This window comes from Dipodomys merriami, unplaced genomic scaffold (genome assembly GCF_024711535.1).
Source record: "Dipodomys merriami isolate MVZ:Mamm:240054 unplaced genomic scaffold, mDipMer1.0.p SCAF_10, whole genome shotgun sequence".
Lineage (NCBI taxonomy): Eukaryota > Metazoa > Chordata > Mammalia > Rodentia > Heteromyidae > Dipodomys > Dipodomys merriami.
The window spans coordinates 22071636-22096415 of NW_027202271.1; the positions used below are offsets into that span (position 1 = coordinate 22071636).

The window sequence follows — 24780 nt, forward strand, 5'->3', positions numbered from 1 at the left end:
CACACCCCTAGAAGGGATGTACATTTTAATTAGCTAGATTTACTATTCCGCATCACTCACGTACACACATGTACATGTACACACACGTGTTTATATATTCAAATTTATACATGAAAATATGCTAAAACACCGTTAATGGACATAATTTTTAAGTTAGAAAAAAGCAAACTATTAAAGTTAAAAAGCTGGCTTGACATAGTTTTCATCTCAGATCCCTGGTAGTGGGAGGAAGAAGAGGAATAGTTAGCTCAGAAAAAGTGATCAGATCCAAAAACAAACAAACAAACAAAACAAAAACAAAACCCCAACAACATGAAAGTGTTGGGGGTGTAACTTCAGAGGCATTTGTCTACCGGGGAGGATTTGGAGTTAAACCTAAATACAGTACGAACAAAATGTCAAAAGAAAAAAATGTTAAAAATCTGGAAGGTGGTAAGCATTTTAAAAATTACATGTAATTTCATTTGTTATGGAAAAAAGATTTAAATTGGGTTACTGCTGGCTTATACCTGTAATCCTGACAGCATAGTATCACAGTTTGAAGCTAGTGGGACTTTGTTCTTATCTCCACTTAACCACAAAAAGCCAGATGTAGTGCTGTGGCTCAAGTGGTAGAGGGCTAGCTTATGGACTGAAGCCCCAGGACTGGCATTCCCCCCAAACAAAACAGTTTATATCTTGTTTGAAAAAAAAAAGCACGATTTTGGTTTAGATAATAAATGAATGCATAGCTTCTTGATGTAGGACTATGGCAAGTTGGAGGGCTGCCTTGCTATTTAAACAATCAAGAGCAAATAAACAACTGGAAAAAAAAAGATATGCTTACATCAGTTCTCTTAACACCTCTTAGTGGACATTTAAGCTGTGCTCTTTGCTCCTAATTAATTCTGCAGTGGAGAAGTGAAAAAGGTCAGAGCTTAGTCTTTTCCTTCCTCTCATTTCTTGGCAGTAGTATCCTTTTCCTTTTCCTTTTGTTGTTGTTGTTGTTGTTGGTTGTGGGGCTTGAACTCTAGGCTTGGGTGTTGTCCCTCAGTTCTTCAGCTCTAGGAGAGCGCTCTTCCATTTGAGCTACAGTGCCACTTCCGATTTTCTGGTGGTCTATTGGAGATAGGAATCTCATGGACTTTCCTGCCTGGGCTAGCTTTGAACTGGGATCCTCAGATCTCAGCCTCCTGAGTAGTTAGGATTACAGGCATGAGCCACCAGTCCCTGGCTGGCAGTAGTTTGCTTTTAGTCATTTGTGGGCTGGGAATGTGGCTCAGTGGTAGAGTGCTTGCTTAACATGCATGAAGCCCTGGGTTTGATTCCTCAGTACCATATAAACAGAAAAAGCTGGAAGAGGCACTGTGGCTGGAGTGGTAGTGTGCCAGCCTTGAGTTGAAGAGCTCAGGGACAGCACCCAGGCCCAGAGTTCAGGACCCATGGTCAGCAAAAAAAAACAAAAAAAATTATTTGTGCTTGTACTGCCTTCTTGCACCCCTATTTGTGTGTGTGTGTGTGTGTGTGTGTGTGTGTCTTTGTCCATTGTGGGGCTTGAACTCGGGGCCTGGGTGCTTGCTGTCCCTGAGCTTTTTTTGCTCAAGGTTAGTGCTCTGCCACTTTGACCCACAGCTCCACTTCCACTTTAGGTAGTTAATTGGAGATAAGAGTTTACGGATTTTCCTGCCCAGACTGGCTTCAAACTGTGATCCTCAGGTCTCAGCCTCCTGAGTTGCCAGGAGGTACCCAGGTACCCCTCTGTCTTTATGTGGATGAAGTTACACATATGGCATATCACTGTATTTGATTGTTTAAAATTTATTTTTCTAATTATAAAGATAATACATGCTTTTTGTACAATGAGAAGTTCAGAAGAACATCAATAATAAATTCTAATAACTGGATGACAACTGATACTCTGGAATATAATTTTTTGTCTTTGTTTCCTTAGCAGTGAGTTTAAAAAGTGTTTGTTAGGACTGGGGTGTTGGTGGCACAAACCTGTAATCCTAGTTTCTCAGGAAGCTGAGATCTGAGGATTGAGGTTTGAAACCAGGATAGGAAAGTTTGTGACGCTTACCTCCAGTTAAAATCTAAAATAGTTGAAAGTGGAGCCATGGCGCAAGTAATAGAGTACTAGCATTGAGGGGTGGGAGGAAGGCCTGGTCCCAGTGGCTCACATCTGTAATCCTAGCTGCTGAGGAGGCTGAGATCTGAGTATTCTGGTTCAAAGCCAGACCAGGCAGGAAAGTCTATGAGATATATCTCCAATTAACCATCAGAAACCTGGAAGAGGTGCTATAAAGTAGTAGAGCACTAGCCATGAGCAAAAAACTCAGGGACAGTGTCCAAGCCCTGAGTTCAAGACCTACAAATGATCAAAAAAAAAAAGTTTAGGCACAGCAGCCAGACCCTGAATTCAAGCCCCAGGACTGGCACCAAAAGAAAGAAAGTGTTTAAAGGGAAATATTGCAGTTTTTAATTTATACTTTTTTCTTTTGCTTATTCACATAATGGAATCATATTTCAAGTAAGATTTCACATGTTTTTAGTCAAAGGTCCATTTCAAATTCTTATTTCTCTATATAGCTTTCTTCAGCATTCCAAACTAATCATATTGTAGTGGTTTCGTTTTCTATATGTGTATGGTTTAGTTCTTTAATTAGATTGAAAGCTAGTTGTGTGGTACTGGATAAATAATTCAGTTTTGCTGAGCCTACTTTCCTTATTTATCAATTAGGGATAATACTACTTTGCAAGGTTGAAGTGAGGATTAGACATAATGTATTCCTCTTCACCTGACTTATGTAACTGTAATCCCTCTGTACATGACTTTTATAGTAACAATAGAGAACATTTAAAAGTGTCCAAGGTAATCTCAATAAAAATATTAAAAAATTTAAGCTTCTGCAGTCTACTAAATATATTTATAGTCTTACAATATTTCAAATGAATGAATAGTTTTTACATCCACTCAATTTAGATACTAACAACACCAATGATGTGTAAGGCACTTCATAAGTTTTTTTTTTTTTTGGGGGTCCGGTCATGAGGCTTAAGCTCTGGGCCTGGGCGCTGTCCCTCAGCTCTTCAGCTCAGGGCTAGCACTCTACCACTTGAGCCACAGCGCCACTTCCAGCTTTTTTCTTTTTGCTTATGTGGTGCTGAGGAATTGAACCCAGGACCTCAGGCTTGCAAGGCAAGCGCTCTACCACTGAGCCACCTCTCCAGCCCACTTCATAAGTCTTTTAAGGCCTGTGAACCCATATTTTATTTAGGTGTGTTTCCTACATAAACCATATGCTGCTTTTCACCTTCAGCATTTCTCTTAATCATCTTGTTTCTGTGGACCTGACTGGTCCAACGGAGTAGGTGCTGAATGATAATGTGTGGTAAGCTGAGTTGAATAATTTAGTGTGGAAACAAAACATACATTAGATAAGATCTGGAAGGCTGTGATGAAAATAACAAGTAATTTGGGAGAACTGGAGACATTGGTTTTGGTTAGGGTCACTGGTAATGCCTTGTGATGGAGTGATAGTCTTTGTAAGGTCTGCACAGGGACACCTCCCTCCCTTTTGGCTAAGTTTCCGCCCAGTATCTGTTACCTAGGTAACTGGCAGACCTGGAAGCAGTCACCTTCCCCTCCTTCTAGGTCACATCCTGGGCCACCTCTGGTCACATGCCTCCCATCTGACCTTAGGAGGGTCCTAGACCCTGAGTTCACATCCAGATCCAGTGTGGCCACACCTTTCCCCCACCTGGCCATGTCTGTGTGGCCTACATAAGTCCTGGACAGAGGTGGGTCGACCCTTCCAGTCCTCCTCCCCCCCCCCCCCACCTCGCCCCTTGCTTTTTCAGCCATGCTCTCCACAATGCATGAAGGGGGGCAGCAGTTCCGTAAATAAACTTCTTTTCCTGCCTGAATAGTGCCTGGTGTTCTTTTCATCGGCTACCTAATGAAACCTACCTATTTAATATACCTTACAGTCTTGACCTAATTATGGGGGCTGAGAAAAAGAGCTTAAAGACAAGTTTATAGTATGAGTTAAGCTTTGGAGTTAAAAAGGAACAGCATATGTTTTGTTATCAGAATTATTATTAGAGGTGAGAAAGTACTGTGGATGAATGGGTCCTGATGAGCCATGTGTGTGTGTGTGTGTGTGTGTGTGTGTGTGTGTGTGTGTGTGTGTGTGTTGAGGTCCTGGGGCCTGAACTCTGGGCCTGAGCAATGGCCCTGAGCTTTTTTTTTTTTTTGCTCAAGACTAATGCTCTACCACTTGAGCCACGGTATCTTCACATCTGGCATGTTAGTAATTAATTGGTGATAAGAGTCTCATGGACTTTCCTGCCTGGGCTGGCTTTGAAGCTCAATCCTCTGATCTCAGCCTCCTGAGTAACTAGGATTACAGGTGTGAGCCACTGTTGCTCTGCTTTTGATGTCATTCTTTATAATTCTATGCGTTTTCAGTGTTTCTGAAAAACCGCTCTTACATCACGGCCTGACGTGTCTAGGATAGAGTGGATCGGAGGAATGATGGCACAGGTCAGGGAAGAGCTGGATCAGGGATGGCAACCGGCCTGCACAGGAGTAAGGCAGGGGAGTGGGAGGATGGCGAAGACTTTCAATGGCAGAAGGAGACTTAGTGGCCAGTATTGGAGAGGAGGAGGAGGAGGGAGTGTCCAGGACTCCCCCAACTGTTCAGCAGGCAGCAAAAGGCTGCCTACGTGAACTGGTTACCCATGATAAGGGGAAAGGCACCTACGTCCATGGCCGCCTCTAGCCAAGACCGTTGACAGCTCCAGCCCAGGCCTTTGCGTGGCGCCCCGCCCACGCCTGTAAGCCCCGCACCTGTCGCCCCGCCCATCTCAGGCCCCATCCCTCCCCTTTGGCCCTGCCCACTCGCCCAGACATCTCGCCACGCCCACCGAACCTGGCCTGCCCAATCACCTCCCACCGCTGACCCCGCCCCGATCTGGGCCCGCCCTGTCCCCTAACCAGGCTGGGAGACCCCGCGGGCCCAACGCCCTCGGCCCAACCCCACGGCTGGTGCGCCCTGCAGAGGAAGGGCAGGACGGTGGGGTGGGCGGCGGGTCGGTTACCTCTTCCTGTCTCACCCCGGGCGGCGCGAGTTTTTCGAGCTGTATGGCGGGAGCTGGGGACGAGCGTGAGCCAGGCCCCGCGGCGGGGGAACCGCAGCAGCCGCCACCCGCCTCCTTCCAGGTCTTCCCCGAGCGGCCGGCGCAGGAGAAGCCCCAGCCAGGGCTCCTCTCCAGCTTCTTCACCCACAACCAGAAGTGCCAGCTCATGCTCCTCAGGACGCTGCAGACAAGTAGGAGCCGAGACCCGCAGGCTGGGGGTCGGCGAGGTGGTGTCTGAGATCCGGTGGGGCAAGCAAGGGCCTGCGTCGCACCCAGCCAGGAGGGCGCCGGTGCAGTCCCAGGTGCTGGATGGGTGGGGTTCCGGCAAGCAGCCTAAGGTGCAGAGTTACGAGGTGGTAAGCGGGGCCTGCCTCAGTTTCCCCATGAGAGGAGAATCTGAGGCTTTTCAGCTCTACTCTTTTTCTTGTAGAATGAATAAAAAGTGAGGTTGAGACTTTGCCCTTTTCGGTTACATTCACGAATTTCTTTCCTTTTTAATTTTTTTTTTTTTCCCGATCCTGAGGCTTGAACTCAGGGCCTGGAGTTTGTCCCTGAGCTGCTTTTGCGCAAGGCTAGCACTGTATCATTCGAGCCATAGCGCCACTTCCTGTTTTTTCCGTTTATGTGGCACTGAGGAATTGAACCTAGGGTTTCATATGCCAGACAAGCACTCTACCACTAAGCCACATTCCCACCCCACATTCATGGATTTGTTTTTTTTTTTTTTGGTCCCGTCCTGGGGCCTGAACTCTGGGCCTGGGCGCTGTCCCTCAGCTCTTCAGCTCAAGGCTAGCACTCTACCACTTGAGCCACAGAGCCACTTCCGGCTTTTTAAAAAAATTTTTGCTTATGTGGGGCTGAGGAATTGAACCCAGGGCCTCGAGCATGCAAGGCAAGTGCTCTACCACTGAGCCACCTTCCCAGCCCCACATTCATGGATTTCTTATGTAAATTGTGTAGCAACCTGGAGACTTTAGGGATCAGGTGAGGAAAGTTCAAAGTGCCCCCATAAAAAGGGGAAGGGACTACTGCTAACCATGCAGAAACAGTATTTTTTTATTTTTAAAAATTTCCCCCTAAACCTGTCCTTACTGAAGGGATTCTTCACCTTCATGCACGGAGGTGGAATGGGGTCACCTAGTGTCCAAACCTCAGAAAAGTCGTGTGTGCATGCACCTAAGTGTATTTTTCTGGAGTGAGGATTAATATTTTCATTGTATTTTTTTTTTTTTTTTTGGGTCTGGTCATGGGGCCTGAACTCTGGGCCTGGGTGCTGTCCCTCAGCTCTTCAGCTCAAGGCTAGCGCTCTACCACTTGAGCCACGGTGCCACTTCCGGCTTTTTATTTTTCTGCTTATGTGATGCTGAGGAGTCGAACCCAGGGCCTCATGCATGCAAAGCAAGCAATCTACCACTGAGCCACCTTCCCAGCCCTCATTGTATTCTTAAGAGGCTTAGGAACACAACTTCTCACTGACCGATTTCTCTCCAGTCCCAGAGGTATTACATTAGATTTTCTTAACTTCCTTCCTTCCTTCCTTCCTTCCTTCCTTCCTTCCTTCCTTCCTTCCTTCCTTCCTTCCTTCCTTCCTTCCTTCCTTCCTTCCTTCCTTCCATCTTAACTTCCTATTCCTCTTGCTCTACCACTTGAGCCATACCCCAACTAAAGAACTCTGAATTTAAGGTTCCAAATGAAATTACATCAGAAAGAACATGGGTAGCAGGGTTAAACATGGGTTCTAATTCTCCCTCTCTTTAGATATGAAAGAGTGACTTAACCTTTCTGATCTCCTTCACCTTTTTATTTAAAAATAAAAAGAGGAGGAAGGAAAAAAAAAGAGGGAGGGAGGGATAAGAATACCTCTTTTGGGGCTGGGAAGGTGGCTCAGTGGCAGAGTGCTTGCCTTGCATGCATGAGGCCCTGTGTTCAATTCCTCAGCACCACATAAGCAGAAAAAGCCGGAGTGGAGCTCTGGCTCAAGAGGTAGAGTGCTAGTCTTGCACTGAAGAGCTGAGGGACAGTGCCCAGGCCCAGAGTTCAGGCCCCAGGACTGACATTAAAAAAAAAAAAAAAAAAAAAAAAAAGAGTATCTCTATTTGGGCTGGGAAGGTAGCTCAGTGGTAAAGTGCTTGCCTCACATATATGAGGCCCTGGGTTTGATTCCTCAGCACCACATCAGTAGAAAAAGCCTGAAGTGGCACTGTGGCTCAAGTGGTAGAGCACTAGCCTTGAGCTGAAGAGCTGAGGAACAGTGCCCAGGCCTAGAGTTCCGGTCCTATAATAAAACCTCTTTTTAGCTGGGCACCTGTAATTCTAGCTACTCTGGAGGCTGACATCTGAGGATCGTGGTTCAAAGCCAGCTCAGGCAGTAAAGTTCATGAGACGTTCATTTCCAATAAACTACTCAGAAAAGATCAGAAGTGGCACTGTGGCTCTAGTGGTAGAGCTCTAGCCTTGAGCAAAAGGAGCTCAGGAACAGTGCCCAAGCCATGAATTAAAGACCAAGGATTTGAAAAAAAAAAAAAAAGAAGAAAGAAAGAAAAGAATATCTCTTTTAGAGCTTTAAGGAACAGGTCTGAAGAAGAGTAAAGTGCCAGCCTATCAGGAGCTGAATAAGGCTAGCAGCTCTTACAATGGAAGAGCCAAGTGGTGGAAGACCCTCAGAGTGTTGAATATGACATGCCCTGGGCATCACTAGCCTCATCTTCCCAGAGGAAATTGCTTGAATAATGCACTTAATATGATGCTTGGTACCTAGTATATACTTGATTAATAATACCTATTGTTAGTAATCATTCTGTTAGCACTCTTAAGAAGGAGCAGCCTAGTAAAGCTGTAACCCTATACTTAACTACTTTTCTTTCATCAGGTTTTGCTTTCATCATATTTTTAGGTCCTTGTCCCTCCCTCCCTCCCTCCCTCCCTCCCTCCCTCCCTCCCTCCCTCCCTCCCTTCCTTCCTCCCTTCCTCCCTCCCTTCCTCCCTCCCTTCCTTCCTCCCTTCCTTCCTCCCTTCCTTCCTCCCTTCCTTCCTTCCTTCCTTCCTTCCTTCCTTCCTTCCTTCCTTCCTTCCTTCCTTCCTTCCTTCCTTCCTTCCTTCCTTCCTTCCTTCCTTCCTTCCTCCTTGTCTGTTATGTCCTGGGCAAGGTGCCTAGATGGAAAATTGATATTAGAGGTATTTGGGTTCATTGCACTTCTTGGAATAGACTCTTTGAGTCCCTTAGAAGTGGATGAGCCTGCAGGAATCATCTAGGCTTCCCCATTCCACATAAGAAATGGTTGTTCAATCACTGAGTGGGTTTCTTTAGACCTCTCCTAGAGCAGGTTGCTCATTCTTAGAAACTCTTTGAGCTTCTAAGAACTTGTCTATTGTTTGACAGCTTTAATTAGTTGAAATTAGTTGAAATCTGCCTTATGTAATTTGTACTCTTTGGCCTTGTTTGGCCCTTTGAAGCAATATTGATGAATCTTTCCTCATATGGCAGGCACCCTTTCAGTTCTAGAAGCTCCTGTAGTCTGTCTTCTAATTTCCAACTTCCCAAGGCTTTTTCTTGCTTCTTACTAGATAGTCCTGCACAATTCTAATTATCATTCCTTATGGAAGAGCTTCAGTTGTCAGGTCTCATTTTGAGTGTGGTACTTGAGAACGGACTTGGTGTTCCTGGTGGGGTATAATCAGTACATATAACAGTGTAGCTATTGCCTTCCTCAGATGTGGATATCATGCTATTGTTTGTGGATATCATGCATAAATAAGTCAAAGACTCAGTCTTTTGCTTTCTGCTATCATAGCAAAATGATATTAAGGTCAGGCAACTGTAGTTCACACCTGTAGTCCTAGCTACTTAGGAGGCTGAGATCTGAGGATTGCAGTTCAAAGCCAGCCTGGGCAGGAAAGTCCATGAGACTCTTATCTCCAATAAACCACTCAGAAAACCAGAAGTGGCATTGTGGCTCAAGTGGTAGCTCACTTTGAGCTGAAGAGCTGAGGGATAGAGCCCAGGCCCAGAGTTCAAGGCCCACAACTGACAAAAAAAGAACCCCAAATACTAGGATGGTGCTATTTTTGTGTGTCAGTTGTGCAACTTAATCGCAGAACCTGGGTGCTGTCCCTAAGCTCTTTTGCTCAAGGCTAGCACTCTGCCACTTTTTTTTGGGGGGGGCCGGGGGTCCAGTCATGGGGCCTGAACTCTGGGCCTGGGCACTGTCCCTCAGCTCTTCAGCTCAAGGCTAGCGCTCTACCACTTGAGCTACAGCGCCACTTCTGGCTTTTTTGCTTACGTGGTGCTGAGGAATCAAACCCAGGGCCTCATGCATGCAAGGCAAGCAATCTACCACTGAGCCACCTTCCCAGCCCCGCACTCTACCACTTTTGAGCCACAGTACTGCTTCTGGTTTTTGAGTGGTTAATTGGTAATTGGTTAAGTGGTAATTGAGTGGTTAATAATGAGTCTCATGGGGTCTTTTCTGCCCCAGCTGGCTTCTGGTGATCCTCAGATCTGAGCCTCCTGAGTAGCTAGTTTTACAGGCAAAGCCACCAGTACCTGGCCTATTTTGGTATTTGTATTCATGTTTTATTTCATCCAAGATTTGTTTTGATATTTATTTAAGCTTCTCTTTTATGTTCATTTTTACATTTTTAGAGAAAGTATTACTTCATTGTGTTTGTGAGTTATTCTTTGTTGATATACTGTTATTTAGAAAATTTAATCAGTGCTACTTTTTCCAATAGCACGCTTAATTGAATCAATATCTTTTTAGATCCATATGTCAAACTTCTACTTGATGCTATGAAGCATTCAGGTTGGTAAGTAAATCTTTAAAAAATGCTACTGTATATTTTGACTCCTCCAAGCAAAGAACTAAAAAACCAGAGTGACTTGAGATTTCTCACTTTAGATCATGAAGGATTTTTCCATAGACTGTGACTGGCAGTGTTCATGGCAGGTGGGCCTTGTTCTCTCCTGCTGTCTTTGTTCTGATTCAGTCTGTAGCTGTACCATTTACCTTGGTATTTAGTGAACAATACTCAAATTCTCTTCTAAGTAATTACCTAACCTGGAGTTTCTATGACACCAGCTAGGCATTGTTCCTTATGAACAATGATATGTAGTGGGGACCCTCCAGATGTTAACTTAGAAGTAATTAAAGGAGATAACTTCTGAGAACCACTTCTTAACATTTGGTCCAAGGACAGAAATGCCACTTTCTTTCTTTCCTTTTTTCTTTCTCTCTTTGTTCCTTTCCCGTTTCCCCTTTCCTTTCCTTTCCTTTCCTTTCCTTTCCTTTCCTTTCCTTTCCTTTCCTTTCCCTTCCCTTCCCTTCCCTTCCCTTCCCTTCCCTTCCCTTCCCTTCCCTTCCCTTCCCTTCCCTTCCCTTCCCTTCCCTTCCCTTCCCTTCCCTTCCCTTCCCTTTTTCCTTCCTTTCCCTTCCTTTTCCCTTTTCCCTTCCTTTTCCCTTTTCCCTTTCCTGTTATGGGGCTTAAACTCAGGGCCTAAGCACTGTCCCTGAGCTCTATTTGCTCAAGGCTAGCACTCTACCACTTTGAGCTACAGTGCTGCTTCTGGTTTTCTGGTGGTTTATTTGAGATAAGAGTTTCATGGGCTTTTCTGCCCAAGCTGGCTTTGAACTGAGATCCTCACATTTCATCCTCTTGAGTAGCTAGAATTACAAGCAAGAGCCACAGGTGACTGGCTCCCCCCCCCCCCCCCCCCCCCAGTTTTGGAGCTTGAACTCTGGGCCTATGTGCTGTTCCTGAGCTTCTTTTGCTCAAGATTAGCACTCTCACTTGAATCACAGTGCCACTTCCAGCTTTTCTGAGTAGTTTATTGGAGATAAGAGTCTCATAGCCCTTCCTGCCTGGGTGGCTTTGAACTGTGATCTTCAGATCTCAACCTCTGAGTAGCTAGGATTACAGACTTGAGCCACCTGCATCTGGCTTCCATCATATTTCTAATAAGGTCTTCACCAGTTGACCAAATGCTTTATAGAGTCAGAGAGTTTGAACTAGGGTAGATTTCACAAGGACAATTTCCATATTTTATAGGTAAGAAGATGAAGTCTTTCCCATTGTTTTCCCAAGGTTCCATATATATGAGTGATGGAGATTTCCTATATGATGAAGGATCTTTTGACTGTTGGCCCAGGGCTTTTCTCCACTCCTTCTTAACCTTGTCTCTTTAATCTGTTCTTTCCTTTTAGTGCTGTTAACAGAGATAGACACTTTTCTTGTGAAGATTGTAGTGGAAATGTCAGTGGAGGTTTTGATGCTTCAACATCTCAGGTAGGTTTCTTTGCCATATTGTTTTCTTCTATTTAAGCCTTCTTTAAAAAAAAATTAAACTTTTTTATTGTTATTATTGATGCACAGAGAGGTTACCATTTTGTAAGTCAGGTTATGAGTACATTTCTTTTTGGACAATGTCACCCCTTCCTTCATTCTCTCCCAGTTTTTACCTCCTATTTCTGCCCACAAGTTGTACAGTTCATTTTCAACATAGCTTCTAGTGAGTACCACTGCTGTATTTGTTCATGCTTTGTCCCGCCCTTTTCTCCCCTTGATATTTGCTGAGCACCTTATCATTCTGGGTGTTCTGTTTGATAGTCTTTGTGTATGTCTCAAATAAAAAAAAAAAAAAAAGAATTAGAGGCCAGGCACCATTGGGCTCATGCTAGCTAGATAGCAGATTGAGGTCTGAGGTTAATTGTTAGAAGTCAGCCCAGACAGAAGTCTATGAGACTCTTTTTTTTTGTTGGTTGTGGAGCTTGAACTCTGGGCCTGGGCACTGTCCCTGAACTTCTTTTGCTCAAAGCTAGCACTCTACCACTTAAGCCACAGCACCACTTCTGGCTTTTTCTATTTATGTGGTGCTGAGGAATTGAACCCAGGGCCACACACATGCAAGGCAAGCGCTCTACCACTGAGCCACATCCATGAGATTCTTATCTCCAGTTAATCACCAAAAATCTACAAATGGAACTGTGGCTCAGGTGGTAAAGTACTAACCTTGAGCAAACAAGCTAAAGGACAGCACTCAGGTCCTGAGTTTAAACTCCAGGATTGGCGTGCGCACACACACACACACACACACACACACACACACACACACACACACACACACACACACACACACACACACACACACACACACACACACACACACACACACACACACACACACACACACACTCTGCTCTTGGTAAGTTCATCTGCTGCACACACACACACACACACACACACACTCTGCTCTTGGTAAGTTCATCTGCTGCACACACAGACACAACACAGACACACACAGACACACACAGACACACACACAGACACAGACACAGACACAGACACACACACACACACAGACACACAGACACACAGACACACACACACACACACACACTGCTTGAATGTTTTTTGTGGTATTGGCATGTAAACTTAGGGCTTTGAATTTGTTGAACAGGCTCTCTCACTTGAGCCACACCTTTGATACTTTTTTGCTTTTTTTTCTTTTTTTGTGCTGGTCCTGGGGCTTATACTTGGGGGGCCTGGATAGTATCTTTAAACTTGTTTTACTCAATGTTCATGCTCTACCACTTGACCCACAGCTCCACTTTTGGTTTTTTTGGTAGTTAATTGAAGATAAGAGTCTAACAGGCTTTCCTGCCAAGCCTGGTTTTGAACCCGATCATCTCAGCTACTCCTGAGTAGTTAGGATTATAGGATTGAGCCACTGGTGCCTGGCTGCTTTGGTTATTTTTGAGGTAAAGTCTCACTTTTTGCCCAGGCTAGACTGGATCATAATCTTCTTATTTGTGCTTCCCTCTACTTGAGATAATAGGTGCTTGCCACCATGCCCACATTTTTTTAATGAAATGGGGTCTTGTGAACTTTTTAGCCCTGACTGGCCTTTTTTTTTTTTTGGGTCCGGTCGTGAGGCCTGAACTCTAGGTCTGGGCACTGTCCCTCAGCTCTTCAGCTCAAGGCTAGCACTCTACCACTTGAGCCACAGTGCCACTTCCGGCTTTTTTCGTTTTGCTTATCGAACCCAGGGCCTCATGCATGCAAGGCAAGCTCTCTACCACTGAGCCACCTTCCTAGCCCCTGACTGGCCTTAAATTGTGATCTTCTCAATCTCAGCTTCCCATGTAGCTGGAATGGCAGACACACAGGACCACTGCTTGCATTTGTTGAGTTAGACAGCATCTTGTGAACCTTTTACTGAGGCTGGCCTTGAACTTCAATCCTCCTGATCTTTACCTCCCAAGTAACTAGGATTACAGATGGGAGCTTCCCAGGCTCAGAAATTTTTATCTTAATTCTCAGCAGTGTTGAGTAAGTTACATACTCTTTCTGCTTAAATAGAAATTCTTAGTAAGAAGTCTTTCATACAGAATGAAGGAAACACCTGGTGTAACTGCTATCAAGATTTGAGAAGTAAGCTGGGCGCCGGTGGCTCACACCTGTAATCCTAGCTACTGAGGAGGCTGAGATCTGAGGATCACTGTTCAAAGCCAGCCTGGGCAGGAAAGTCTGTGTAACTCTTATCTCCAATAAACCACCAGAAAACTGGAAGTGTTGCTGTGGCTCTAGCAGTAGAGCGCTCACCTTGAACTGAAGAGTGCAGGGACAGCACTCAAGCCAAGAGTTCAAGCCCCTTGACCAACAAAAAACAAACAAACAAACGAACAAAAAGATTTGAGAAGTAGATCATACCAACAAAAGTTCCTGTATTTCTTCCTTATCCTAATTCTTGTGGAAATCATTCCCTGCTTCTGAATATTTTTTTCTCATCTTTACAGTCCAGTGTGTGTTATTAAATGCTTGCTTTACCCAGAGAATACTTTGAGATATATGTTAGCTTTATGAAATCTCACAGTAGATAGTCTTTTTTCCCCCCTCTCTGGTCCTGGGCTTGTACTCTGGGCCTCAGCACTGTCTCTGAATTTTTTTTGCTCAAGGCTAGTGCTCTACCACTTGAGCCACAGTGCCATTTCTGGCATTTCTGAGATAAGAATCTCACAGACTTTACTGCCTTGGCTGGCTTCAAACTGTGATCCTTGGATCTCAGCTCAGATTACAGGCATGAGTCTTTTGGTAACTCTCAGTTCTTTATTGAACATTGTGAGATTTTTCCATGCTGTTATCTGTACCTCTCTGGTTTATTTAATTTCACCATTGCATATAATACAATTTACCCTATCTAATACTGATTGTTTTCAGCTTTATTGTGAACAGCGTATCTGAGTATTCTTGACCCTCTGTCTTGGTGCACATTGATCAATTTCTCCAAGGTCGCAGTCTTGGAACAGAATTTCTGGGTCATAGAGCATGCATAGTACCAAATACTTCAAATACTTTCCCTCCATACACAACACTGTTTTGGTTGTATGTGTGTGTGTGTGTGTGTGTGTGTGTGTTTTGCTAGATTAATTTTCTTCTTCCAGTTCTTTAAATGTTGAAGGCCCTTAATTCTTGGTGTGATTCCCTCTTTTCTTATTCTATATTCTGACAATAGGATCTCATTAATTTTTCTAGCTCAGAATCTTTTGAACCTATGTCCATAAATCCAAGTCCCCATTAACATCTTCACTTGGATGTCTTCAAGACATCTTACTCCTGATACATCCAAGTCCAAATTTTTCTGTCTCCTGTCTTCACCAGATCTGGTCTTTAAATCTTCATATTTCAGTGGATAGTTTCTGTCAAACATTCTATTACTTAAGCCAGAAATTTATGGATACTTCTGATTCCTTCCCTGTCTTCTCTCCATCACCAAATTTTGTCCAGTGTATCTCTTGAATTCCTTGTTTAGTTCTCATAATTCTAGCTTATCCTGAGTCTGGTCTAGATTTTTATTACCTTTCTACTAGCTTCCCTACATTTCATTTTGGTTGTTTCCTTCTTATTCTTCCAACTACGATTGGAAGGATAAAAACAACAGAAAGCAAAAGTACTTGTGTCTCAGGCTTCCTCAGTGGCTTCCCACTGCTCTCAGGGTAAAGAGTTTTCTGGAGAATTTGGCCCCTGTCAACCTCACCAGTCCATCTCATGCCTGCTACCCTTCACTCTGAATGCCCCTTCTTGGAGCTGTTTTCAACATTCCTCAGCTCTCTCTCTCCCTTGGCAAATGTTTTTCTCTCTGTCAGGAATCCTCCCTTCTTTTTCTTAAATTTCATTCCCATTTATCTGTTAGATCTCGTTTTTTAACATTCCTGACAGAGAAGCCTTCCTTAGCCTTCTAGACCAGTCCCTGCACTCTCTCAAACATGGGATTTTTTTTTCATGAGAACTGTCATTGATAAGTTTAAACATTTTAGTAAATATTTGACTAATTTCTGTCTTGATTAGTAGATTAGAAATTTATTATTAGGTTTAGTTGACTAGGTGAATGTTGAATATATATATATATATGAATGAAACCTCTGACATCTACTAAGTCTACAGTTAATAGCAGCTGTATTAGGGTCGCTCTAATTTGCATAGAATTCTTCTTAGTGTTGCCATTGGCTTTTTGCCCTTCTTTCTGAAGGGCTTTTGGATAATTTTTCCTGGCACTTTTTTTTTCTCATTCTAGTACAATGAGTTCAGTGGTGGCTGGTGATTATTCATTCCTCACTTACTTAGAAGCTTGCTAAGTATTTTATGTATGCTCTCATTTAGTTTTCTCAATCCTGTGAGGTAGGTTTAGGTACTTTGTTTTTTTATAGTTGAAGAAACTGAGGGACAGAGAAGTTGCCATGTTAGCAAAGACTAGTGTTAGAGTTTCAATGTGTCTGCTTCTCTCCACGATCCACACTTGTAACCACAATGCTGAGGGGTCCAAGACAAATTGGTTTGTCAGCTAAGTGTGGACAGTCTGTGAGTATGTGTCTTTCATCTAAGCGGAAGGAAGAGGGAAAAGCCAGTCATGGGACAGTTAGGGCTGGAACTTGAGGAATGAGGGTAGAAAAGACTAAGAAGAGGCAGTCCAAGCCAGTGAGCTTTGTCACCATGGAGGAGAGCATGGGCAATCTGAGAAATGAATGCAAATTTTGGAAATAACAGAGCTCCTCTTATTTTTGTGTCTCCTAGATTGTTCTGTGCCAGAATAATATTGGTAATCAGGACCATATGGACAGAGTGGTCACGCACGAACTCATTCATGCATTTGACCACTGTCGCGCTCATGTGCACTGGTTCACCAATGTCAGACATTTGGCCTGCTCTGAGGTGAGTTCCACTGAGAAGACACCTATTTCTCTCCAGAATACCCTGTAATGAACATTTCATTCAAGTATAATTAATTAAATATAGTCCTTTTCTTGCATAATTCTACCTTAGTATATTTTTAGGATTATCTTAAATAGTACTAGTAAGGCCTAATAATAGTGATGACTAACTTCAATTATAGTATTAAACTATTTTTCCTATGGAACAGGTTATATGGTATTAAAAAACTAACTAGTATTCACTGAGGGCTAAATGCCAAGCACTGTGCTGTTTGTAGGGATTCTTTTTAAAATTTATTTTATTTTGTTTTATTTTTTGTGGTCCTGGGAATCTAATCTTGCTGGGGATCTTTGTGACTTTGTACGTGCTACTATTGATCTACATCTTAAATAAGAATCTCTTAGCTGGGCACTGGTGGCTCACGCCTGTAATCCTAGCTACTCAGGAGGCTGAGATCTGAGGATCACGGTTCACAGCCAGCCCGGGCAGGAAAGTCTGTGAGACTCTTATCTCCAATAACACCCCCCCCCCTAGAAAAACGGAAGTGGCTCTGTGGCTCAAGTGGTAGAGTGCTCGCCTTGAGCTGAAGAGCGCAGGGACAGTGCCCAAGCCCAGAGTTCAAGCCCCACGACCGCCAAAAAAAAAAAAAAAAAAAGAATCTCTTTATGAAGTATTATTATTATTATTGCAGTATTGGGGTTTGAACTTAAGGCTTTGTATTTGTTCAGCTTTTTGCTTGCTTTCTGGGCTGGCTTGCTTTCTTTGTTGTTTTTTTCCCTTTGGTGCCAGTCCTGGGACTTGAATTCAAGACCTAAGGTTATTTTTTTAAACTCAAATCCCTGAGCTTTTTTACTGAAAGCCTACCTCTTGAGCCACAACTCCACTTCTGGCTTCTTGGTAGTTTTTGTTGGAGATAAAAGTCTCAGACTTTTCTGTCTTGGCTTGCTTCAAACCGTGATCCTAGGATATCAGCCTCCTGAGTATCGAGGATTTCAGGCATGAGCCTGATGCTGCTTGCTTTCTTAGCTGGTGCTTTATCATTTGATCTATGCTTCCAGCTGGGTTTTTGTTAGTTGGAGGTGGCATCTCAGATACTTTCTGCCTGTGCTGGTTTCAAACCATGATCCTCCAGATATTACTCTCCTGAATGAGGATTGCAGATATGAGCCACTAGCACCTGTTTTGTTTTGTATTTTTTCTTGTTGAGCATTTTAAACATATTTTTAAATACTTTTTTATTGTAAAAATACTATACAGAGGGGTTACAGTTACAGCAAGGTAATGCGTACATTTCCTATCAAGCATTGTTGCCTCCTCCTTTGTTTTTCCCCTACCATCCCTTCCACAACTACACTCTCCCCATCCCCCGCCTAAGTTGTAAAGTTCATTTTTCAACTTAGTGTCTTGTCCATATCATTGTTACAGTGGGTCAGCCTGTATCCTTATTTAAGCATTTTCAGCACCTGGTTTTTTAGTTAAGCTCTACAACATCCCATTGAAGAAAATACTGTTACTATTCTTGTTTTATGTATATGAGTAGTCAAACAGTTCTTCAGATTCTATAGTTAATAAGTTTCAGAGTCAAGGTTAAAGCCAGGGTTCTGTGTTGTCTTTCCTAGGAACAATCCTTGCTTGTTCTGGAGCAAAACATTTAGTTTGAAATCTACAACATAGCTGAGTGCTGGTGGCTCATGCCGCTAAACCTAGCTATTCAGGAGGCTGAGATCTCAGGATCACCATTTGAAGCCAGACTGCAGGAAAATCTGTGAGACATTTATCTTTAATGAATACCAAAAAGCTAGAAGTAGAGCTTTGGCTCAAGTGGTATAACACTAGCCTTGAGCAGAAAAGCTCAGAAATAGCAGCCAGTCCCTGAGTTCAATTCCTGAATCAATTCACTCACACACACACACACACACACACACACACACACACACACACACACACACACACACACACACACACAATTTATCATCAAGCATGTGTATATCTATGTCTCTATACATCTATATCTATAGATATATCTACATCTCAAAGTTTATGCTTAATAACTTAGATTATTCCCCTTGAAATTAATAAGTACTTCATTGCATCTAAATGCAATTCAAATTATTTGGAGAGTAGACTAAAACCTGTGGGTTTTTTTTTGGTATATTTGTTTTTTGTTTTTGTATTTGTGTGTGTCTCTGTGTGTGTGCTGGTCCTGGGGCTTGAACTCCGGCGTTGGTGCTTTTGTTTTGTTCAAGGCTACTGCTCTATCACCTGAGCTTAATTGGAGGTAAAAGTCTAATAGAGTTTCATTCCTGGGCTGGCTTTGAACTGTGATCCCTAGATTTCAGCTTCCTAAGTAGCTAGGATTACAGGTGTGAGATACTGGCATAAGCTACTGGCAACTGGCCTAAAACCTGAGTTTGTAAATATGTCTCTCTCTTGCATGCTATGAGAATTAATTCCTGCTAGCTAAAGTGTATTAAGTTCCTTGAGCTCTTCAGAAGAATGAGGCCATGTTATTGTAGCAGTAACAAGAAGTGGGATATTCTGTTTGCTATGAAATATAAAAAATGTGGCCAGATGCTGTGGAATCTTGGTGGGGAGTTCCAATACTTACTTTTTTTTTTTTTCCCTGTCAGCTGTGGGGCCTGAACTCTGGGCCTGGGTGCTGTCCCTCAGCTCTTCAGCTTAAGGCTAGCTAGCACTGTACCACTTGAGCCACAGCGCTACTTCCAGCTTTTTCTGCTTGTGTGGTGCTGAGGAATTGAACCCAGGGCCTCATGCATGCAAGGCTACCACTCTACCACTGAGCCACCTTCGCAGCCCCAGTACTTTCTTTTTAATCCATGAAAATGTAGTGAATTAGAAAGTATGTCATAACTTCAGTCTGCCATAGTTATAGTATCACAAGTTTAGAATATCCTTGATTGTTTGTGCTTTGTTTGCACCTTTAATTTTTCCTGGGAAAGTCAAAGTGCTGCAGGAGAATCATGCGTCAGGTTTAAGGGAAAGTCCAAGAGAGTTCAGGCCATGTGCACAAAGTGCCATGGCTACAGTTGGCTTCCATTTTGAGCCCACATGGAAGTGCAGCTTTTAGATATTAAGGAGAATGCTTTGTTCAACTCCTTTTAGTAATTTCTGAGAGTGTCTATTCTGTAGAGATTATAGACTCTAACACTGAGGTTCAGTGTATGATCTTTAGTTCCCAAAGACATTAGTTCTGTCTATAATAAGGCTATAGATAAAGTTTAGAAAACTTATTTTGGTAGGAGATTGAAATCCTCTGCCTCCTGTCCTGATGTATATGGCATTGTTTAACATTGCTCATAGTTTTTTTCCCTCTGTCATGGGGCCTGAACTCATGGTCTGGGTGCTGTCCCTGAGCTTTTTGTGCTCAAGTTAGCATCACAGTTAGCGCCACAGCACCACTTCCTGTTTTCTGTTGGTTAATTGGAGGTAAGAGTCTCACAAACTTTCCTGCCTGAGCTGGAGTCTGCTTTTTAATGGTTTAAAATCCTTTAAAAGAAATCTTGAATATACTCTGTTCTCAGAAAAAAAAGATGCTAATTTTATATTGCTTCCCAGTTTTTAAGACTTGGTTGATGTTATACACACACATACCACTGAGCATTTCTTTTCATTTGTCTTTGTGATAGATTCGAGCTGCTAACCTTAGTGGGGACTGTTCACTTGTAAATGAAATATTCCGGCTCCATTTTGGATTAAAACGACACCACCAGGTAAAAGCTAACATAAAAGACACCTACTCTCAAATGGGTTATAAGTAGAAATAATGAATAAAGAAATGAAGTACATTTAGTATTTATAATTTACAAGAACCACATATATGAAAAGAATACAGAATATGGATCATGTAAGTCAAGGAGTTCTGCTTTATACTTAAGGACAAGTTTTTATGTGACTAGGTGAGAGGTTTTAGAGCTGTGATCTTGCTTCTGGACATGTTTGGATAGTGGAAGATGAAGAATAGAAGTAGCTTTTTTTGGAGGGTCCAGTTGTGGGGCCTGAATTCTGGGCCTGGGCGCTGTCCCTCAGCTCTTCAGCTCAAGGCTAGCGCTCTACCACTTGAGCCACAGCGCCACTTCCAGCTTTTTTCTTTTTGCTTATGTAGTGCTGAGGAATTGAACCCAGGGCCTCAGGCATGCAAGGCAAGCGCTCTACCACTGAGCCACCTTCCCAGCCCCACTGCATAGTTTTTAACAGTCCTGAATTTATATTTTAAAATTACCACAATGATCTAGGGACAGAAAATGTAACTCCTGTCCGAGCAGAGATTGTAGCACAAGTCATGGCTGTGGTTAGTGCCATCTCAAAAGCCTGTGTGACAGGACAGGAAAGCTTTGGATTGGAACAGACTTGGTTATGATGGACTGACCTGATAAGGGAAGAAATTATTAATGTATATTCATTATAGGTATTAGCGAGTTTTACTGTGACATATCCACACACATATACACTGTATTTTGATTGTATCTCCTAACTATCTCACTGTTGTTCTCTCTTCCCTTGGCCCTCGCCTCCTTACCCTTCCTAATAGTCCCTTTGTTACTTTAAGGTCGTTATTAAAAAAAACCAAAAAGATAGTTTTTGCATATGAGAAAAAATATTCCGTACTTACCTTACGGACAGGAAGACAAGGAAATTTGTCTTCCTGCCTTATTTCATTTTGTGTGATGACCATCTGTCTCCTGTAAACAATGTGATTTCATTCTTCAGTATGGTTGAAAAATACTCCAATGTGTATTCCATATATTCTTTATTTATTTATTGGTTGATAGGCATTTAGGCTGATTCTGTAGCTTGGCTTTTGTGACTAGTGCTGCAGTGTACTTGGGTATGCAGTACTGAGAGGGATTTTGCAAATAAAAAGACAAAACTAAATGAGATTATCTTACTACAAAATCTTTAAGATTCTTGGTAGATGACCATGGAAAGATGAGCATGGGAAGAGAATGTATAGCTCTCACAGCTGATAATAAATGTTTCAAGAAGCTATGCCCATAGTACCCCAGGCTCTGTGTTCATACTTGGAGAAGGGCTGGTTCTATGTATATATTGTTTTTAATGGGCAGAGCTAGGTGGAGTCATTCAAAGTGAGTCGCATTTTGTTAGACATTAGGATCATTTAACCAGATGCATAAGAGGTAAGTTTGGAATAGCAGAAGGTCCACTGGTTCACCCAAGAAGAGAGGAATGCAATTGTGCGTGGAGATGGAGAGTCAGTGAACTACTGTGAGAACTTGTGGACTTAGTGAATGGGAGCTGCCTGGAGGGCTTCACTCTGGCTGGACCATGAAGCTTCTGGTCTGTACCAAAGCACCCTGATGATGCGTCCTGACTTGTCTTGTGCCCTGTGCCTTCTGTGCCCTTGAATCCCTGTCCCTCTTGTGGAAGGAGGGCTCATGTCAGCATACTCCAAAAATTAATAATAGAGAGTATAATGGGCTAACATGTGGGACAGAGTCCGCAGTTTTGGGAACAGCAGTTTCTCTGTCTCTCTCTGTCTCTCTCTGTTTCTGTCTCTCTCTCTCTCTCTCTGTCTCTGTCTGTCTGTCTGTCTCTCTTTTGAAAACTATTGGATAGCACCCGCAGAAAACAAAGTAGAATCAGTAAGATGAGGGGACACATGTGGTGATGGTAGATACCGGCATGGACTCTGGGCGGTACTGTCTTTGAGAATGGAGTTCCTGCATCTGTATGGCATGGGCCCAAGAAATACGAATAGCAGGTACAGGAACTGACTATTCATTTGTTGATGTTCATTTAGACTGATAGTGGGTTTTTTTTTTTGTTTTTTTTTGGGTCTGGTCTTGGGGCCTGAACTCTGGGCCTGGGTCCTGTCCCTCAGCTCTTCAGCTCAAGGCTAGCACTCTACCACGTGAGCCACAGCACCACTTCCGGCTTTTTTCTTTTTGCTTATGTGGTGCTGAGGAATCGAACCCAGGGCCTCAAGCATGCAAGGCAAGCACTCTACCACTGAGCCACCTTCCCAGCCCATAGACTGATACTGTAAAGTGGTTTTGTGACTATCCATTGCATATCTACTTTTAGTTTAACATATTTATGACATCTGGCAAGAAGTGAATCTGTCTTCCAACCCTGGGGCCTCAGGAGATAGTTTTTGGCCCCTTTTGTCTTGTCCTAGAGGGGAGAAATTGCTTCTTACTGGCAGTTGCTGTTATAATTCCACATGGTTCTTCCTTTCCTTCTTGTTCTTTTATGCTTGGGGTTTAGTTTTAAAAATCTGTGTCTGGTTGCAGCTAAGTTGAAAAGTGCTAGTGAGTATCTTATCTAGCTCAAGCATGCTGACAAGGCTGAAGGAAAACTGGAATAATGCAGAGAAAATTAGTGCTTGTCAGGATGCATAGCCATTAAAGCCAGTATTTGATTTTTTTAAATTACCTTATCTTGAGATGGTGTCTTGCCCAGGCTAGTTTTGCACTCCTAGTCTCAAGCCTCAGGACCCCTGGGCTTGGGTTACAGGTATGTATCGCTGTGCCTGGGTTTATTTTTTAGGGAAAGGTCAAATACTGTTCTTTTGAATTTTAGTTTGGAGATGAGGAGAAAGAAATTAATAAAAAGGATTCCAAGGATTAGAATAACAGGGTACTATATTTCTTGAAATATTTAAGCTAAGAATATTGAGAAATTCTAGTCTATAGGTATGTAACATTAGGCCACTTAGGAATAGACATTAGAAATATAACCCTAAGACCCATGGGAAGAACACTGAAGGAATATATTTGTCATTTTTTTAATCTTAAAGCTAAGGCACTTCCCAAGTTTGGGTGCGTATGCCTGTAGTTTTGAGGAAGTTACCTAGCAGTGAGTGATAACTGAGAAATAGGAGGAGAGTTCCAGAGTAAAGTACGTTTTAACTTCAGTGGAATTTTAGTAAGCAAGGACAATAAGGACATGGCTTATGTAGAATTTCTGTGACTTTGCAGATTGGGAGTTGTTTGACAGAACCTGTCAGAGAATGACGTGTACTTAAATTATTGAAGAAATGATAAAATAGAGGTCTTATTTATGGCTAAATAATTTTAAATTGTCCTAAACATGTTCCATCATTTGAGGATTAAGTTTCTTTGTTGTTTTTTTTCTTCCCTTTTTTGGAATGACAGGAATTAGTAAAAAAAAATATGAGAGAAGCTTAATTTTAATTCTGGTTCTGACATTATATATAATGATAATTTTGTGTTTATGTTTTTATGTAGAACTAAAGCCACTTGTTTCCTTTTTATTAGACTTGTGTGCGAGACAGAGCCATTCTTTCTATCCTGGCTGTCAGGAATATCAGCAGAGAAATAGCTGAGAAGGCTGTTGATGAAGTCTTTGAGTCTTGTTTCAATGACCACGAACCTTTTGGAAGGATTCCACATAGCAAGATCTATGCAAAATACGCTCACAGAGATTTCCAGAATCGTGATCGGTATTACTCAAATATATGAAGGCAAGACGATGTATGTTTTATATGAAGGCAAGGACGATGTATGTTTTAGTGCTTTAGTGATCATGAAGAAAAGATGGCTGTTAAGGAAACATATATAAAACGTAAACAATCAACTGAGTCTAGATAAAACAGGATACTGCTTTTAAGATACAATCAGAGGACTTACCTGCCAAAAAATGAAACTGCTTTGAACTCCAAGTCACAGTTTATGTCTTTGTAGCTAATCAATTGGTAAATGAGACAAATAAATAAATGACATTTTTGTATTTTCTGCAGTATAACTGTGTTTTTAGACTTTTTCTTTTTGATTATTGTACTTTAAAGCCATGCACTTGTGTCTCATGCATGCATGCAATCCTAACTATTCAGGAGGCCGAGATCTGAGGATGGAGGTTCAAAGCCAGCCTGGGAAGGACAGTTTGAGATTTTTACTGCCAATTAACTACCAAAAAAGCCAAAGTAGAGTTGTGGCTCAAGTGGTAGAGTGCTAGCCTTGAGCCAAAAAGCTCAGGGACAGTACCCAGGCCCTGAGTTTAAGCCGTAGGACCAGCCCCCCCTCCCCAGTATATGTTATTGTCCTTTTAAAAAAATTACATAAGATTATCTTAAAACTTGATTAGGAAGCCTATGGAGCATGCCCTTGCTCTTGTGCGATGTTGTATTTACATTAAGTGTATAGAAAAATAAACTTCATTATAGAACATTGATGAAATGTTATCATGATCAAAGTATATAAAATGAGAATAATGAATAAAAATGAAACTAGGAATAATGAAAAATTAATTCAAAGGTCAGTGCAATTTTCTCCCTCATCCTTTATATGTGTGCATGTTTGTGATATATGTGCATGTTTGTGATATATGTGTATGTATATATATATATATTGTATATATACATATATGTGTATATATGTGTGTATGTATCACATACACAGACATACACATATACACACAGAAAGGATATAGGTTAATTTTCTGGGACAGACATTCCAG

At 42.4% G+C, this 24780-nt stretch overlaps 1 protein-coding gene across 2 annotated transcripts; it reads left to right on the forward strand.

The window, feature by feature from the left end:
- The first annotated feature begins 4971 nt into the window (after positions 1-4971).
- Positions 4972-24548, forward strand: Atp23 (ATP23 metallopeptidase and ATP synthase assembly factor homolog). 2 transcript variants are annotated; one of them, XM_070036589.1, is made up of 6 exons: positions 4972-5312; positions 9882-9927; positions 11322-11403; positions 16186-16323; positions 19971-20054; positions 23583-24548. In XM_070036589.1, the coding sequence occupies exons 1-6, from the start codon at positions 5126-5128 to the stop codon at positions 23784-23786; spliced, it is 741 nt and encodes a 246-aa protein (XP_069892690.1). In that variant the 5' UTR covers positions 4972-5125; the 3' UTR covers positions 23787-24548. The 2 variants fall into 2 exon arrangements, with proteins under 2 accessions (XP_069892690.1, XP_069892701.1); XM_070036600.1 differs by lacking the exon at positions 4972-5312 and adding an exon at positions 5347-5423.
- The last annotated feature ends 232 nt before the right edge of the window (positions 24549-24780 follow it).

Coding starts and splice junctions, on each gene's coding strand:
- Atp23 (XM_070036589.1), top strand. CDS start 5,126: ATGGCGGGAGCTGGGGACGAGCGTGAGCCAGGCCCCGCGGCGGGGGAA. Junction 5,313..9,881: donor CCTCAGGACGCTGCAGACAA/GTAGGAGCCGAG, acceptor ATATCTTTTTAG/ATCCATATGTCAAACTTCTA. Junction 16,324..19,970: donor GACATTTGGCCTGCTCTGAG/GTGAGTTCCACT, acceptor TCTTTGTGATAG/ATTCGAGCTGCTAACCTTAG.